At 39.2% G+C, this 18,119-nt stretch overlaps 1 protein-coding gene across 1 annotated transcript in view; it reads left to right on the top strand.

Moving 5' to 3' along the window:
* The window catches only part of CCDC171 (coiled-coil domain containing 171), a 191,982-nt gene that overhangs the window by 63,039 nt on the left and 110,824 nt on the right, over nucleotides 1–18,119 (top strand). The window contains 3 exon segments of the mRNA XM_042453977.1: nucleotides 1,781–1,948; nucleotides 6,448–6,636; nucleotides 17,666–18,119. The exon segment at nucleotides 17,666–18,119 is cut by the window's right edge and continues 8 nt beyond it. Of these exon segments, the coding sequence (XP_042309911.1) occupies nucleotides 1,781–1,948; nucleotides 6,448–6,636; nucleotides 17,666–18,119 (811 nt within the window).

Raw genomic sequence — 18,119 nt, 5'->3', positions numbered from 1 at the left:
TACAGTCTGGGTTTTAAATTGTGTCCATATGAATCAGTTGGAATTGTTCTGCTCATCAGATAGTGATTAAAGTAGAGGAAACTAGAAGCCTGACTATATTGTAAAGTCAGCATGTCTACAGTATTGTGGTTGGGTTCAACATGTGTGAATTGATTCTGGTTCCTCGGATTCCTTTTTCAGGCCAAATGGATGATTACCATGCTTGGTTTATCACAGCCCAAGCAAAAAGGACACAATGGCGACAGATTAAATTAACGAGGAGAAGCAAAAGATTGGGTGGAAATGCTTTTGTTAATATTTCACTGTGTGTTGTTGGTGGTTTCCCATGAGAGATTTAAACATCAAAATCTGGTTGGGAAAAAATCATAATAGTAATTCCATTTTTAATTCTTTTATAAAGTATGTTTGGAAATGTCTCGAGTTAGACTGCACCAAAAGCATGCTAAAAGAAGTGGAAATCTTTTCATTGAACCTAGTGGATTTTGGATCAAAACACTAGTTTAGGATTTATAGAAAATTTCTTAAGCCTTTTGCATCATTGAAATGATACGTAGGATATGATTCCTCTGATGAAAACCAGAAGAACTAAGTCAACTTTACAGCTAATGAATAAGACCATTTTATGTCAAGAAGATACTGGTATTGTATATTCATTGAGCAGAATAAGTAAATAGAGAAAAATACATTAATGTAATATTGTTACTCTACATCTCTAAATGTAATTATCGCTGGCACAGAACGTTTCAGTGAAAGGTGTAACACAGGGTGCACAAGAAGTTTAGTAAGTGTACACCAGACATGAAAAATCTAATCCATGCATTGTGATCCATTTCATTATATCTACAGTCATCCCTCCACATTTGCAGCTTTGACTTTTGCAGATTTGATTAATATGTTCTCTCTGTGAATCTCTAGGTCCTCCAGCATGACTTTATGATCAGTGTCCAACAGAAGTTGTGCTTGAGGACCTAGAGATTCCTAGAGAGAACAGTTCTCTAGGCATTTGTAGGTCCTTCAGCACAATTCTGTGGTCACCTGGCAGATGTTGACCACAGATTTGCATTAGAGGACCCTAGAGATTCTTAGAGAGCTGTTCTCCCAGGTTTAAAAAAGTGTTTATTTCATTTGCGGTTTTCCTACTTTCATGAGAGTTCTGTGCCCCTAATCCCAGAGAATGTGGAGGGCCTACTGTAGTAGAGCTTGCCTCCAATTACAATTGCAAAATCTTATATGTGTCACCGGCCCTAACTCCAAATACTTTATTGCCCAGGGCAGGAAAATTGGCATGGGTATATTTTGCTAGGCGTTGGGGGGTCGGGGGCGGAGTTAAACACTCAGTTGCTTTTTTCAACAGCAGATTCACATTCAGTATAACTCTTCGGCTTCAAAACATTCATGTGGTCTTTTTCTGGTTCATTAGATAACTGTAGCCAGTATTCCATTAATATAGACGATGATGCATGAGAATGTAAGGTCTGATCCTGCATATCTTTAATGAGTTGTACTCCAGCCATTACCAGGGGCAGGGTCGTGGTAGTAGAGGAACCCTCTCTGGCATAAATAAAGTATTTGCAAGATCAGCTTCTATGTATGTCTGATGGGCAATTATCTATTTTCTCATTTTGACTAATTATTTGAACATAGGTCATATATTTCTTTGGAACACCCACAGACATTATTGTTTACATGACACATTTCAGTGGACTTTAACAATATTTGCAGTTAACTCTTTCTCTCTTTTTCTCTCTCTTTCTTTTTTTTAATAAATCCCACATCGCAGGAGAAGCTAACCTTCCTCCATACTTTATATCAGCACTTGGTAGCAGGCTGTGTTCTTATAAAACAACCAGAAGGCATCCTGGATAAATTCTCCTGGCCAGAGCTTTGCACAGTCTTGCAGGAGAATGTTGATGCCCTGATCTTAGACCTCAACAAGGCTAATGAGAAGGTACTGTCCTCAGGCACCAGCCGCCTCTATTAAATTCAGTGACATTTGTCCACATCACAGTATCGTTAAAAAGGACTGACATTCATCTTATTTCAAAAAGAATTTGGATGTTAATAATTCAGTACCGTTAATTACGGCTTGTCTACAGCTCGGTTTGATGCCATTGCTGTGGGCATGTAAATGTGACTGAAGTCTGTATGAAGTCTCTGAGCTCCAGCTTCTGTGCAGGACTTGCTAATACTACTAGCCAGTGTTAGCCACAGGGACCTAATTAAAAGAAAATAAATTAATCTTACTGATGAAGCTATTCAAAGAAGTTAGTCATTTACACTAATAAACCAACTCTTTATCTCAGCATAAAGCAGAAACAAAATGCACTTACTCAAGGAACATCATATTTAAAATATTTGCTTGTGAATAGGAGGAATTATTTGGAGGAGGGATTCTTCCAAGCAATAGCTGTTGCTTTTTGATATATTTACAATTGTAAATACAATATGGAATACAGCTGGCGGAACTTATCATTAATTTTTAAAAGATATATATTTTCAGGGAAATCCAACACTTGGTGTGTTGAATATGTTGTATTGTTGATTTTGTCAGTTTTTTTAAAAAAAGTATTTTGTTACTATAAATTCAACAGCCACAGTTGCTATGTTTTTATATAGAATAGCTTTCTATTCCTGGCTCATTGACTGAGGTAGTTTTGTGGTCTAGTAGCAAAATTCTGGGGTTTGACCTCCCCTCTTCCTTGCTGTGGTCTTTAGGGACAGGAAGAATAAAGTGTTTCACATTAGCTGGAAGTATTCTTAATTTCTAGTTTAGGAGAAAAGCTGCTTACCAGTCCTAGTTTACATGTTGCCCTAAGAACCCAGAGAAAATGGTAAATAGGCTTGTTCTGAAATCAAACTAACTGATAATAGAAAAATGTAGTTTTAATGGCAGAGTGAACAGGATCCCTCAGAGGAAGTAAGAAGGAGACATAGTTTAGTGGCACCGTGTGGGCTCCAAAAGCAAGGTACAACAGGTTCAGCCCAGGGAGGACTGGAAAAATCTCCAGTCCAAAATCTCAGAAAATTTGAAACATACCAGCTTCAGAGCAGCCATCATCACATGTCTTGCCAATCGTGTGACTGGAGCTGCTCCTGCCATCCCACTGTCTTCCTCTTATCCTTAATCTCTGTGCAATATGCCCTACCCAGCATGTCTTTGTTTAAAAATATATATCACTTTTTCACACAATTCCAAGGTTCTTCTAATACAATTTAAGTTTCCAAAAAAGAAGGAAAAGAAACAGAAAATAAAATAAAGGCAATCATGAATCTGAAATATGAATTTTATATTTAATTATTCTTCTACGTATTATAATATAAATATTGTGTAGGTCTCTTAACATGTGTATTTTATCCACCTTAATAAGTGTATTTTATGTAATGATTGTGTTTTAACTATGTTGTAACCTACCTCAAGCCGTGAGGAGAGGCGGGTAATATTATTATTATTATTATTATTATTATTATTAACCTACTTGGGAATAGTGAGGGGGAGAGAGGATGAGGAGAAAGGAGACACTAACCTCATGTTACTGCCAATATTTCTACTGCTCAGGCAGTAGTGTTTTGCACCTGAGGACTAGCGCAATTGCGAGCTCATTGATGGGTTTCCCCTGTCAATGAACAGAGATGCCCTAAGTGCACTTTGATGACAGCAGCTGTGGTTGGAGGTCATTGTGTGATAAATATCTCCAAAGGCGCTTTGTTCTCAGCTGTAATCGCTATTTAAAAGCTGCATGTTGTAATCTCTTCAGATCAAGGCAACTTTCTGTATCTTCCAAGTCCAAGGCTAGGTCACTTATACTTAGTGGAACTCAACAGGATGCCTTCCAGAAGTTTTGGGCTCGGCAACTAACTCACTGAGCCTGGAAAATGCGGATGTTATTTTAAATTGTTACTGTATATTTTTAGGTGTCATCACAATATGCATAGCCAGCATTAACAGGTGGTGATGCGAGCTGTAGTTCAACACCTCTGGGGCAGACGTATCTGAGACTTAAGAATGGAAAAATAGGTGGGGACCAAATAAATAAATAATATAAAAATAGGAAGCTGCACATGGTCAGAATGTCAATGCAGACATGTACTAAAAATAAAGTTTGTTTTGAATTTACCAAGGTCACGTTTTTAAGGGTACAAAAGATATAACAGCTATTGTTAAGAATATATATATATATCCAATGGATTCCTGATATAATTCCATGTTGATATCATTGTTATTTTCTATCTGTATGTCTAAATATTTATATCCTGCCCAACATCAAAAGATCATAGGGTAGCGTACTATAAAATCAAATAGTTTAAAACAGTAAGCATAATTTAAGCACTCTAAAACATATTAAGTAATATAACAAACATTTAAAATTACATGCACCAACAAATTGGAGATTGTTCTGTACTGAAATGGAATTAAACCTGAAATCTGTTGGATGGTTATATATTTTTGTATTCTTAATAGCAGATTGTTAAAATTTCATTATTGTACTGTTCAAAATATGTTGTTGTTGTTGTGTGCCTTCTAGTCATTTCTGACTTATCACAAGGTTTTCTTGGCAAGATTTGTTTGGGGATGGATCTGCCTTTGTCTTCCTCTGAGGCTGAGAGAGTGTGACTGGCCCAAGGTCACCCAGTGGGTTTCCATGGCTAAATGGGGTTTGAACTATGATCTCCAGAGTTGTATTACATCACATTGACTCTTGAAAACATGATATCGGTGTATTTATAGCCATTTTTATAGTTAGTTCTGTTTATATTATATTTGGTTGCATGTAATTTCCTTTTGTTTTGGTTCTTAGCACATGTTGTGTTTATGCTTATTTGAAACTTAGGCTTGTTTGAAACCAGAACCTTGGCTGACACTACTTAATTGGAAGTCCCATTACTACTCTACACCAACTGCAGTTATTTCTTTTGCTACTTGTTTGTCTATTTTTTATGCCAGCTACTTGAAGTAAGGTGCAGTTAAGATTTTTAACCATATCCTACAAGCAGAAAGCCAAAATGAAATCAAGGACCAACATTTAATCAACCAGTAAAACACAAGCCATGACAAGAAGGCACAAGTGACTCTTTAAAAAAATAAGTCTTGACAGCTTGAGACTAGCTTCTGTGTCTTTTGCAGAGTGCTAGCGAAGCATAAACCTCCTCCCGACCACCATCTTGAGGGGGAGAGAAGCAGGCCAGCAACAACAGGCCTCTGCCTGCTAAGAAGACAAGCTCTCCTCCTGACCACCATCTTGCTTGTCTTATTGCATGTTGTTTTTATGATGTGTTAATTTTTACTGATTCTGTGAACCGCTTTGATCACCTCAGAAAAGCGGTATAAAAATAAAACATATTATTATTATTATTTATTATTATTATAAGCTTTCATAAATTTGGTCTATTTTCCCAGGTGCTAGTTTTTAATATGAATGTTTTAATGGAACAATTGAACAGGACAGCTACTTCACTTAGTATGTTGAGGCCTGACATAATTAAACAGAGTGAATTATGGGAGGTCCCAGTTTATATCTTGCCTCAGCCATGAATTCAGTGCATAGCTTTGGTCGAGCCACAATCTCTCTGCCTCTGTTCTGCAACTGCAATATGAAAATAACACTGATCTCTATTTTAAAAGATCTCTGTTCAAAGATAATTGAGCTTATGGATATGAAGCTCTGTGAATACTTGAATTTATGTTTACACTATCCAAAATAACTATCTCCTAGGATAACTGGAATAGCTGTAATAGTGAACTACAAGAGAGGGAGGGAGACCTTATTTATTTATATTTAATTTTTAGAATTAAACAATAATAAAAATGATGCATATGAGTTTTAGATTAGGGCCTATAGCCTGTGTGCTGTGAACCCATATAGACTCCTTGAAACGAAGAGTATCTCATAGTGCGGTTCCATGCATGCTTATTCAAGAGTAAGCTCTAATGTGTTCAGTTGAAGTGTACTTCTAGGTGAGCATGCGTAGGATTGCAGCTTCAAACATCTTACTTCCTTGTCAAGTTCTTCATCTTACATTAGTCTGAAAGCTTTGTGGGTCACTTTGTTGTGTCTAATGCCTGCTGCAAGGCAAGTGTGTGGCTGAAGACTTCTAAACTCAACATCAGATGGATATAGCAACAAAAATAAGTGGGCGAGATCTAGCCTTGACTGTCTTTTCCTTTGCAGTTTCTTTTTCAGTGGTTTGGGACTTCATGTAAAGCCTTTCAAAAATAGAAGGGATTGTGAAGCCTAGATACAAAATCACCTGAGCACTTACTCTTCTCTGTTATATTCTTTAGGAATATGGATCACTGGATTTTCATGGTAAATAAGTAGTCATTGAGTTCCCTCTGGGTTTTAAGATTAGGAAGAAGATCTTGAATGTATACCTGTCTTGGTTTAAATTAGGATTGAGAATATACAAAAAGCAGAATTAAATAAGCTTTTCTTACTGCCAATCATGCAGATATCTCACCTTGAATATGTTTGTAAGAACAAGTCGGACACAATGAGGGAGCTTCAGCAGACCCAGGAAGACACTTTTAACAAAGTAGCTGAACAGCTGAAAGCGCAAGAAAGCTGTTGGCTGAAGCAGAAGAAGGAATTGGAACAGCAATATTCTGGACTCCTTGGGGAGGTTCATGCAAGGGCACAGGTACAATATTTCTGCCAGGAAACCATAAACTTCTAAATGTATTCTTTAAATATTTAGTATATTATTTCAGTGGTTTGAGTTCCACACCAATTTTAAATTGCTTGGGAATTTCAGTATGCTTCAAGAAATGATTTTTTTCTCCTACTATTAACTTCTACTTTTTTAGAGGAAGGGTATGAATTTGTGTGAAGACATTCCAGAACCTATATTGCTTAATTGGATCCTGCAGTTGAATTTCCCATTTAGTTACCATGCAAAAGTTACCTACAGAGTGAAAACATTGAATTCTTTGTATTATTAGTCTGAGTACCAGATGCTTTTCTCTCATGATGACTTTTCTTCCTATGGCTTTGCCGAATTAAAGTTATTGAAATTCATTTTATGTTGAACTGTGCATCAGGCATAGGTTCATAGGCAAGTCAGCAGAAGTAATAAAAGGCACTTAAGGCACACAGAAAGTCCCTCTTTCATAGTACTGGAACCTGGGATCATCAAACCCAGCTGCGTAGTGGGAAATTTAAGACAGATTGAAAAAGAAGTACTTTTTCACATGGAACATAGTTAAACTATGGAATCCACTACCACAAGATGTGGTGATGGCCATCCACATTGGGAGATTTAAAGGAGATTAGATAAATTCATTATGAATAAGACTAACAGTGGCTACTAGTCAGGATAGCTATATGTTACCAATGGTCAGGATGGCTATATATCAGTACCAGTTGCAGGGAACAAGACTGAGAGTATTGCTGTGTTCATGTCCTACTTGTGGGGTTCCATTAGGTGTCTGGTTGATCACTGGGGCAACAGAATGATAAAGGTAGGTATTTATTCTCACTGAGTATTGGTCTTCTTATGTTCTTATCTCCACTGACGTAAGTCAGGTTGTAAAATAATCTAGTCTGATATATGCTATTAGTTCTAGTTAAATGGGATAGCATTCCAAGAAAGCCAATATTGTGTCCATTCTGTGTTGTGACACTATTTTGGTTGTCCTCTTCCTTAAGATGTAAAGAAGTAGCCACTGGCGGGGTACAGACCGCCGCTTTGCGGCGGTCTGCCGCCGCCACCAGTAGGTCCGCGGGGGAGCCGGAGCCTTCACACGGCCCGACTCCCGCGCGGACCGAAAAAGAAGCTCCAAAATGGAGCTTCTTTTTAAGTCGCGTTTGCGACGTAGCGAGGCGGCAGGGGCACACTCACTACGTCACAACACCCGCGACGCGTACGGACGCTCAGCGTCCGATACGTAAAGATGGTGGCGCCCGTATGAACAGGGCGCCGCCATCTTGTACGTATTCAATACGTACTAGGGTTAGGGGGGTGCGAAAGCACCGCCCCTTCCTAACGCTAGTACATATTGATGACGTACTATTTGGCGGTCTGTAAACTGCCCGTTTTCTTTCCACTGCACAGTACAAAAACAAGACTTCATTTCTAAACCATCAGTATAGTTTGTGTTGACTTCATGCTTGATTTAAAAAGGACCTCTGAAGAAGCTACGTATGTTCATTATGCAAAACTGCATGATCTACCGTGGTTAAAATGAACTGCCCCTTTCACAATGACATAAGCAGTCTTCTCCTTTTCACTTGAGATTTCATGTGTCCTTGTTCCTCTCCTTAAATTTCAGAGTGGCTGAACCAGAGTGATGCAACCTTTGCATCATTGTGAGCTGAATATAAAACATTAGAGTTTTGTGGTCAGTCCTGTTTGGGCTCCTGGGCTCCAGGTTCCACCTTCTAGTGCATTTCTATAGTATTTAATCCTAAACTGTGCAGACTGCCCTTATATTATTCTCATATACTCCATGCAGTTTGGCAAAATTACTGTTTTGAATTACAAATCCCAGAGTCCCCCCTGTCAGCAGGGCCAGAATTTGCTGTCACATGAAACTTTTCTTCCCTGCATTACTGCTTTCCACTCTCAGACTAAGAACCTCTCTCAGAATGATCCTGTGCCAGGTTGATGCCTCCCTTCTGAGCTGTAACCAAGGTTCCTTGATTCTTTTTCAAGCTGCCTCCCAGCTTCACTACTACCCATCTCATTAAACGGATGAAAATTGGATTATTCTGGTTCAGATGTAATTCTGAGGCAAGGATTTATTTATCCTGATATGCTTTGCCCCTTAAAAATGGGCACACCGCTGAGCAATCTATTTTAAGTAACACATTTGAAATTCCTTAAGAAAATACTCAAAGCCAAACAAAATATTCAGCAAAAATAAGTTACATAGACCTCCTAAGACCATACCACATTAGAAATCAGGAAGGAAAGCTTCCTTTTTAAAATTGTTCTCACATACCAGAAACTACCTACAATATATAGAAAGGTATCACATCAACTTGATGAACCATTTCTTGATGTACTACTAGCCTTTTATAGTGAACATTTGATTAGAAAATCTTTCCTATGTTCAGTTTCTTCCCCTCAGTTCTGAACTTGTGCTGTTTTAAAACAGGTGTGTAAACATTTTAAATATCTGTTTTGTAATACTGTATATGTAAAATCTAGATTTTTTGGGGGGTGGTGGTGGAGGAAATTAAAATAAAAAAGTCACAAAGTAAACTATAAATTGACACATTTCTATCATAAATTTGTGGCTACAAATGCGGGAGCACTGTTTCCTCCAAGAAATCTCTTCCTTGTTCTTGTTCACTTCTCAACTATTTACCCACATCTCTGCCAAACTGTATGCATCATGCCTTCTCACATGTTTCCAGTGTGAGAACACAACCTGCACTAGAGCCGTGATCTTCAGGCTTTGGGATCAAATCTGTATCTTTGGGTTCCTGGTCCAACCTTTTGGCCTTCCCTAGTTGGTCTCAGCCCTTTTACCATTACGGGTGGATTTCCAATTTTCCCAAGAATTCTGAAAAATGAAATGATTCTCTTATGGTTTAGTTACTTGCAGTAATTCAGAGCTGTAGTATGCTGGTAGTTTTGATTCCATATCTTTTGATTTGGTCCTCACCCACCACTGGAATAAGTCTCCTAAGAATTAATGAGAAATTAAACTTGTCTCTCAGGCTTAAAGAGGTCTCCTGCTCCTGGTATTGACTTTAATTAGGTGCTCATCATTTGTTCACTCTCCTTTATACCCATGACTCCTATCTGGCACAGGTAGTTATGTTATGATAGACATGTGCAAGTGTTAGCTCCCATACATGAAGAAGCCCCAACCTAAATGCAGATATTCTTAATAGCCCCACATTCTTGGCTCACGGGTAGAGCTTGGCACTTTGAGATGAAAACTCTGTAGGAATTTCTGTGATTTGTTCTACTGAATATGCTTATAAATTTTCCCTGACTGGGAGTCCCGATAAAGCATCATTCACAATACGGAGGCAGCGTTTGGGAGAGTTATTATTTTTTTAGGCTACATCTGTAATCTTGAAAAATTATCCCAAGGCTTATAAACATGTTCATCTGAATGCAGTTATATCCCCACCCAAACTTCATGGTGAAACATAATAAGCACTATAGACAACCACATGCCTGGAAGACAGGGATGGTATGTGTGATGTCTTCCACCCACCCCTTTGGCCCCCCCATACATGCCGACTGAATATTTACCTAGAGCTGATATGATATGCAAGCTTTGGTAGGTCTTGCCAATGATTCCCCCTCCCTTTTTTTTTGACTCTGAAATGCTGCAAAGAGCTTCAACTGGTGTTCTGTGTAAGAGTGCAAGTTCTCTCATCCAATGCCAATGAGTTGTTTGAACTCTAGCAACCTAGAATTCAAAGGGAAGAAATACCTGCATCTGTGAAATGCGGATAGTAGTTTAGCTTGTCCAGTAATATTAGAGAAAGATTGTGAGAGTAATCAGGAAAGTCTGACTCTCTAATTCAAATCTCAAGTTTCTTAGGGGTCCCCTCAAGGTCATGGAGAACACTAATGATCTTTCTACCTTACAAGATGGTTGTACAAATTACTGAGATAATGGATGTGAAGAAAACTGAGTACTTAAGAGAAGTAGTTTATAAGTGCCAAGAACTGGTAAATGAAATTCCATTATTACTACCTCTCTGGTCTTTGCTGATATAATTGACGTACAGCTGCAGAAGGAAAAATCTGCCTGTATACAAACAAACAAGGGACGGTGAATAGGTCTGTTCCGGGGCAGGGTGTATAACAATGGTGATCAAACAGAAAGACATGGAAATTCTCTAGGGCAACAGATGTGACCCTTTTTGAAGAAGTGGCTTGTTTTATTAAGGAACAACCCTGTTGTGAGATGAGCAGGTGAATTAGTTCAAGTCTATGGTGTGTTCAGTGTTATCAAAGTGAGGGTTGTAAGAGGGAAAAATAAAATAGTTGAAATAAAGTGAAGTCTTTTGAAGTCCAAGTGTCATTAAGTCTCCAGTTTGCAGTCTTGTCTTCTTGCCAACATAAAGGATAAAGACACAGCAAGATATAGGATAAAATAGAGTTGTACTCTCCAGGGGAGTGACTAATTTTTTAAAGGGTTCTTGAAGTCCACAGAGTGTTATAACCTAGTAAGCCACCTCTCAAAGCTTCTCCACTCCAGGATGTCAGGCTGCCAGTCTTTCAAGGCAAGAATCTTGCTGTTCCTTTCAAGAAATTGTGCTTTTAAGGTTCTAAGGAAATATTAGAGACAACGTAGGTTTGGGGCAGAAAACAATTACAAAACTGCTAAAGAGAAGAAATGCAATCTTCTAAAGCTTATACTGCAGTGGGAGGAGAATTGCCATTACCTTTTTATAAACAGGGATGTTGGGCCATGTTACTGTTCTCTTGTTTTAAGTAACAGGTGCTGGTTGAGCTTTTAGGATTGACCTGCATGAGTTTATATTTGCTTTCTTTCATTGTGTTTTTTTCACATTTAAGGGGCATGAACTTTATAGTGTGTGTCTGTATGTTGTGTGCATATTTCCAAATATAGGTTGATTTTTGGATCCTTGCACTTTGCTCTTATACAGTTTTTGTCTTATAAAAATCAGTTGCTAAAAGTGCTGCAATTCCAAGGATTTGTGTGGATGTTCAGATCTATCTTGAAATGGAATACTGAGGCAAGGCATTTTGTCTAGTGCATTTACAGTAATGTGTTATAAGGATTGATTTATGGATTTAGCCTTCCATTTATATATAATGGGAATTAGTAATATGCATTCTGTGTATGATTAGGAGAGTGGGTACAAAAGTGTTGATTTTTATATATTCTTCTGCTGTTATTTACATAACTTTTAAACTCTTACTTTTTATGTCTTTGCATTCTTAAATGAGATGAAACCTTTCTGGCAATCTTGAAGCCATGAAGGGAAAAAATCACAAACACCTAAAACACCTGGAAATGTTGATTATTCTTTTATAAAACAAGAATTTATAGAGAAGTCACTGCACTTTACAGATCTGAAGCCACTTTCTTTAGAAACAGAAAATGTTACAGTTTATAACTTGGTTTGCTCATAAAATTATCATGTTTTGGTATATTAAATTTAAGAGTGTGGTTTATCCAGACAGTACAAAATAGCTACATCTGCACTGCAGAACTAATGCAGCTTTCCTTGCCATGGCTCAATGCTGTAGAATTCTGGGATTTAGTTTTTTGAGATATTTATCCTCCTAAATATCTGAGAGAGCTCTGGTGTGACGACAAACTACAAACCCCAGCATTCCCTAAAATGGAGCCATAACAATTGAAGTGGTGTCAAACTACATTATGTTTTTTTAAAAATGGCATTGATATTAAGAGGATGGTGGTGTAAGAACCTATCCCTGTTCTTTCCATGGTCTTTCTGCCTGTGGTACTAATTTTTCTATTAGATATGTAATGCTCTGGGACACATCTACAGTGTGCCTGCACCATACATGACTTACGCTGAAGCCACACAACATTTAAAGAAATGGTGCACGCCCATGGTGTGCGCACTTCGCTGCGCTGCAAGCACACACCCCATTGTTTGCAATGGGGCGCTAGCATACATGGATTTACCCTTACACGGGGGGTCCGGAATGGATCCCCTACATAAGGGAAGGGCCCACTGTACTTTGGTCCAAAGCAGATGGGCAAGAAGTACCACCTTTGATGTGATCCAGGGGCATGGCCTTTGAGTTGATCTTGACCCATGGCAACCCTGTGAATGAGACATCTGAAGACTCTGTGTCCTCCACTGATCTGCTCAGTTCCTGCAAGCCCATACCTATGACCTCCTTAATAGAGGTCATCCACTTAGCATGCAGTCTTCATCTCTTACTACTGTACTTCCCTCCCTCTTTCCTAGCATTATTGTTTTTTCCAATGAATCATGCCTTTTCATGATGTGGCTGAAGTACGTCAGCCTAGGTTTTGTCAACTTAGGCTTCCAGGGAGATTTGTCTTTTTGGCCATCCATGGAATCCTCAGTACTTTTCTCCAGTATCACATCTCAAATGAATTGATTTTCTTTGTATCTTATTTCTTAACCCTTCAGCTCTCACATCCATACATGGTAATAGGGAATGCAATAGCTTGTATAATTCTAAGACATCTTAGTATTTGCTATTTTGTAAGAAGCAGAAAAGAATAAAGATAGAAACAGAAGAAACCAACACAGAGATCAAACAAAGAGAGTATTGTGCACATTATTTTGAATATGATCTCTGGTGTCAAGACACAGAAGGGACTCACTTTCAGAAGATCTGGAGGAAGTGGAGGGCCGGCGTGAAAGGACCTCAAAACTTATCTTATTTTACTACTAGCACCCGTTTCCGCGTCTGCTGATCATTTCATTATCTTCATGGATATGTAAAAGAGTGGTGCACCTAGATGGAGGCAGTCTTGTCATCCCTTTTACATATGAGTTTATTTCTTGATTTGATGAGAAAATTTCTAGATATAGACCAGTATTTTTGTGCATGCTGCAAAAACAATGCCGGAATCTGAAGGAGGCAAGAAGCTGTAAGAGTCAGAGGCTGTAATTTACACCATCTTGCAAGAGAGAGATGGACAGCAGATTCATAACGTGTCTGTTTCCAAATTGTGTTCCAATAGATTACATTTTGAGATCAGTGCAGATGAATCCTGGGCATACCATCGCCACTCAATATGCAATAATTCAGTGTGTCCCACCTTGGGGCAATCTGTCCAGAACCACACTTTCTATAGGTTTGTTGTCTGGTGCATTGATGTGCCTGGCCCAAAGCTGTTTTCAGACCTTTCTGTTGGACTGCTGTTTCATGAAAATAATTACAGTGGACTCTTGTTATATGCTGGGGTTTGGTTCCAAGATCCCCCATGTATAACAAAATCCGTGTATGCTCAAGTCCCATTACATATAATGATATAGCAAAATGGTGTCCCTAATAAAAAATGGAAAATAAAGGTAAATTTATACTTCTTTTGGAACATTTTCAAACCGTGTATACTTAAATCCGTGTATAAAAAATCTGTGTATAAGAAGGGCCAACTGTATGTGCAAGCCATGAGCTGCTTGACAATGTTCTGGGTGAGTTTTGCCATCACCACAGCCATGCCAGTTTAAATGGAGGAAGAATTAATTGTTCACTTGGCATACATTGTTTTGATACTAGGTTGTTGTATGTTAGTTCCGGTTGTTGGGTGAGAATTTAAAACAAGAACAACACTATGTTATAGTAACTGAAAGATTTTCTCCCTAACTCTCCTTTTTCCATCGAAAGGTTGGGCACTATTTTGTGGTGTTTGTAGGCAGCCTTGATAAGCTTGCTCCCAAAGAGGAGAGTGACCATGATTATAATAGGACTGACAATGGCGAGGACCACTGAGCAATACAGTTATAGTTTATTTGGGCTTCTTTTTTTAGTTTGGTGAATGTTTCTTAGAAAAGTGCAGGGAGACTTGAACTTTGCAATAACCATTGACACTCATGCCAGGACTGGGCAGTGAGGTAAGGATTGCCAACCGGGTTGCAAGTTTGAAGGATGTTATCCATTCCATATTGCTTTAAAGGTCTCTCTATAAACAGTGCTTTCTCTTTTTCTTTGCTTTCAGTGTGTATCCCTTCATTTGTTAACATAATTTACTACTTTAAAATCTTTACTTCTTTGTACATTCATTTTACAGCTTGTTGGAGTACCAGGTTTTTTATATATGTGAAAAGTACAGCAATAAGTGATTGATCAAATAAAACAAAGAGAGTTCTCTTGAAAATACAATTCTGCCTGAGACATAATTAATCTGTGAATATATAAGTAGGGGGTTGATTACAAAGTAATTAAAAGATCACCTTTACTTCCCCCTTCCCAGCTGCTGCCTATCTATTTTTGTCTCTCCAGGTTTTCCCTAGTTTACTATTCTCTTTTGCTAAACCAACTTATTCAAGACGTTTGTCGTTGTCTTTGAAAAGCAGTGTAATTATTCTTTCTTAAGTCATGGACTATACTCTTGCATACAGATAAGATGGTAAAAGACTGACTACATTCTTGATTATCTACATGACTTAAGAAGGAACATGAGATTGGGGAAGTCCTTTTTTTTTACTATAACTTCCAGAACACTTTAGCTACTGTGTTTAGAAAATTGTGTTCCAAAAGGGAACTTTTTCAAGTCCTGGGAGAAACATAGGAGACTATCTTATACTGAGCCAAATCATTTGTTCATCTCAGTGTTGCCTGTTCTTAGTGGCAGTGCCTCTCCCGAGGCTCAGGCATCTTTAAGCATTTTCTAGCACTGTATGAAAATGCCTAAGAATGAACCTTCAACCTTCTGCATTCATCACTTGTGCTTTTTACTATGCTACAATCCTTTCCTGTAATCTTGATGCCCTCACCTCATTTAGGGACTCCTGTAGGCCAGTAATACGAGAGCTTCCCAGTATGTAGTTTCAGACTATGGCTGCATCCGCATTGCAGAAATAATCCAGGTTGAGACCACTTTAACTGCCATGGCTCACTGCTATTGCATTTCTAGGAATTGTAGTTTTGTGAGACATTTAGCCTTTTTGGTCAGAGAGCTCTGGTGCCACAACAAACTACAATTCCCAGAATTCCATAGTATTGACCCATAACAGTTAAACTGGTGTCAACCTGGATTCTTTCTGCAATGCAGATACAGCTCAAGATATATAACCTGAACAAAGAAGAGAAATAGGTTTTTGTTGCCATTTATTTAGCTTCTTTATGTGGATTAGGAGTACCAAAATGGGATCAGCCATCTAGTTGGTACCTTCTCAAGGGAGTCATGTGCTCTAGGCTTGTTTTGAGCAGCTTCCAATTTCTTATCTTGTGGAATGTGAGACTGGGTCTCTTTCTGTTATTTCTCATCTATAAAAATGTAGTTACAATAGGATGAATCACTACCTTACTTAAGGCCTAAATATGTTTCCTCTATTAAGTTTGTTTAATCTTTTCCAGCTGGCTTCCAGATTCCCAATTCTCAGACAAATTATTTCTGTCACCCAGTCTTTATCTTGCTACCATTACATTTTGTTCGTTTTACTGGTTGCCTCTTTCTTTCTAGTGCCCTTCTACCTTTTAGTGCCACTTGCATCTCTCTTCTTAGAATGGACCCCGGCTGTGTTTATTCCTGTGTTTCTTTATGCCCTCCTACTATGTGGGGGCTTCAGCTGCATACATTCTTACTGCTTAGTGATCTCCCTCAATCCTGGTTAGATGGTAAGGACTCACATAATTCATTCTTGGCCCATGATGGTTGACCTTTAAGCATTATAGCAATGTGATAAGATGCACTGATGGAAGAGCATCTTCCACAGTGCTGCTGTAATGTTCTTAATCTGTGGGATGTGGACTCCCTGGGGACTGTGATGTCCTCACATGCAGAGAGGCAGGCTGCTACAAGATCAAAGGAGACTGCTGCCAAAGACTGGAACATAGGCTGCATGGGTGCAAAGAGGGCCTCCAGGTCCTAATGGTATGGACATTGGAGAAACTCATGAAGTTTAAAAGAGTGGCTCGTGATGGGACCATGAGTAAAACCTCAGGAGTAAGGAATGGGGGAAAGAGGAAAGGAAAGAAGGGTGAATGGATGATGGTTTCCCCCTCTTGTTTCTCTTGCTCTAATTCTGTTTTCAATGGTAGGAGCTGCTAGCCATGGCAACCAAGCCCCCTGCCACCACCATTCTGGCTTCCACCTGCTCAAGGATGTGCAGCTACCATGAATGGCTCCCCACCACATGTCTGAGGCATTGCTCCTTTGCCAGCTATCCCACCCACCCAACCTAGCTCTATGGCCTACCTGGGGACAGGCCACAACCTCATCCCCCTCCAGCAAAGAGCTTGCTTGGAGCTGAGATGAGGAACCTGGAGAGCTGCCCACCACCTCCCATATAAAGAGAGTGGTGGCTCCCACCAGTGTTGGACAGTGTAGGTTTTGGAGGAGAAGGGAGGGAATTTGAAAGGGTACCCTGAGATCATCTAGTTGGTCCATTGCCAATAAACTTGAAAGCCACGTGTGCCTGCAAAGGAGGCCCCTGCCCTTTGCACTGATTGCTTGGCTGTAGTGGAGTGGGCAGAACTCATGAAGTCTCTCCCTCCCTCCTGCCCAGGCACAGTCCAGTGAAGTGCCTTAAACTGCTGTGATTTCTTCTCCCATGCCAATGAACAGGGGTGGAGCAAGGCTCTTCCTTCTTCCAGGCTGGCCCTAATGGAGCTGGACATGCCTGGTGAACTCCATCACCGGCCAAAAGATGACAGTTATGGAGAGAGATTAGGCCATGGTTTGGTGTTCAGATATTATTTATTTATTATATCATTCCAATAAAAGTCTATAATAGAAGTTTGTGCTTTTTATAAGAAATAGTTCTCCCTTCGCTCCAAATTTGAAGACCTTTGATAAGCAAATATTAGATGCACTTCAGACAGGACAGTGCCAAGGTGGGGGTAACATGTCTGTATAGCCTGTCTGCACAGCCCCATAGTTTCACTAATATTAGCTCATTTCACTAATATTGAATCATCATGTAAAGTCTTGCTGAAGTGTATATAGGAAAATACTTTCTTTAGAAAGATTATTCTGTTGGTTTAAGTAGAGGTAAATATATTGATTGTTTCATTATTGGTCATAACTGAAATCTCTCTCCATCCATTGCAGAAATATCAAGAAATGGCAGAGAAAGCCAAAGAAAGGTTTGCTGCTACTGAAAAAATACAGGAGCAGTTACTCCTTGAAAATACACACTTTAAAAACACATTGACACAGACTCAAAAGGAACATAGGTCACTGCTAGCTGCTTGTGCGCTCTTGTCTGGTGCATTGTATCCTCTGTATTGCCGATCATGTGCCATGTCCACACAAAGAGACTTACTGCAGGATCAGGTGAACACCTGTGACATTTTCAAGCAGGAGATTAGGACTCTGGCAAATGCATTGTCCGAGGCTGAGGAAAGAAAGCAAAGTGATAGCAACATGACGAAGAAAAGGCATTGCAGAAGCTTGATACATCTTTTCCGCAAAAGTGTCATTGCAGTGCTGGCAGCCCATAGGCTTCAGATGTTGGGACAGTCATGCAGCTCCTTGTTCTCTTGGGTGGACAGCTACAGAGAAG

The sequence above is a fragment of the Sceloporus undulatus genome, chromosome 2 (assembly GCF_019175285.1).
Source record: "Sceloporus undulatus isolate JIND9_A2432 ecotype Alabama chromosome 2, SceUnd_v1.1, whole genome shotgun sequence".
Taxonomy (NCBI): Eukaryota; Metazoa; Chordata; class Lepidosauria; order Squamata; family Phrynosomatidae; genus Sceloporus; species Sceloporus undulatus.
Note: the sequence above shows the minus strand (reverse complement) of the source record. Positions and strands in the feature narration are given on the sequence as shown.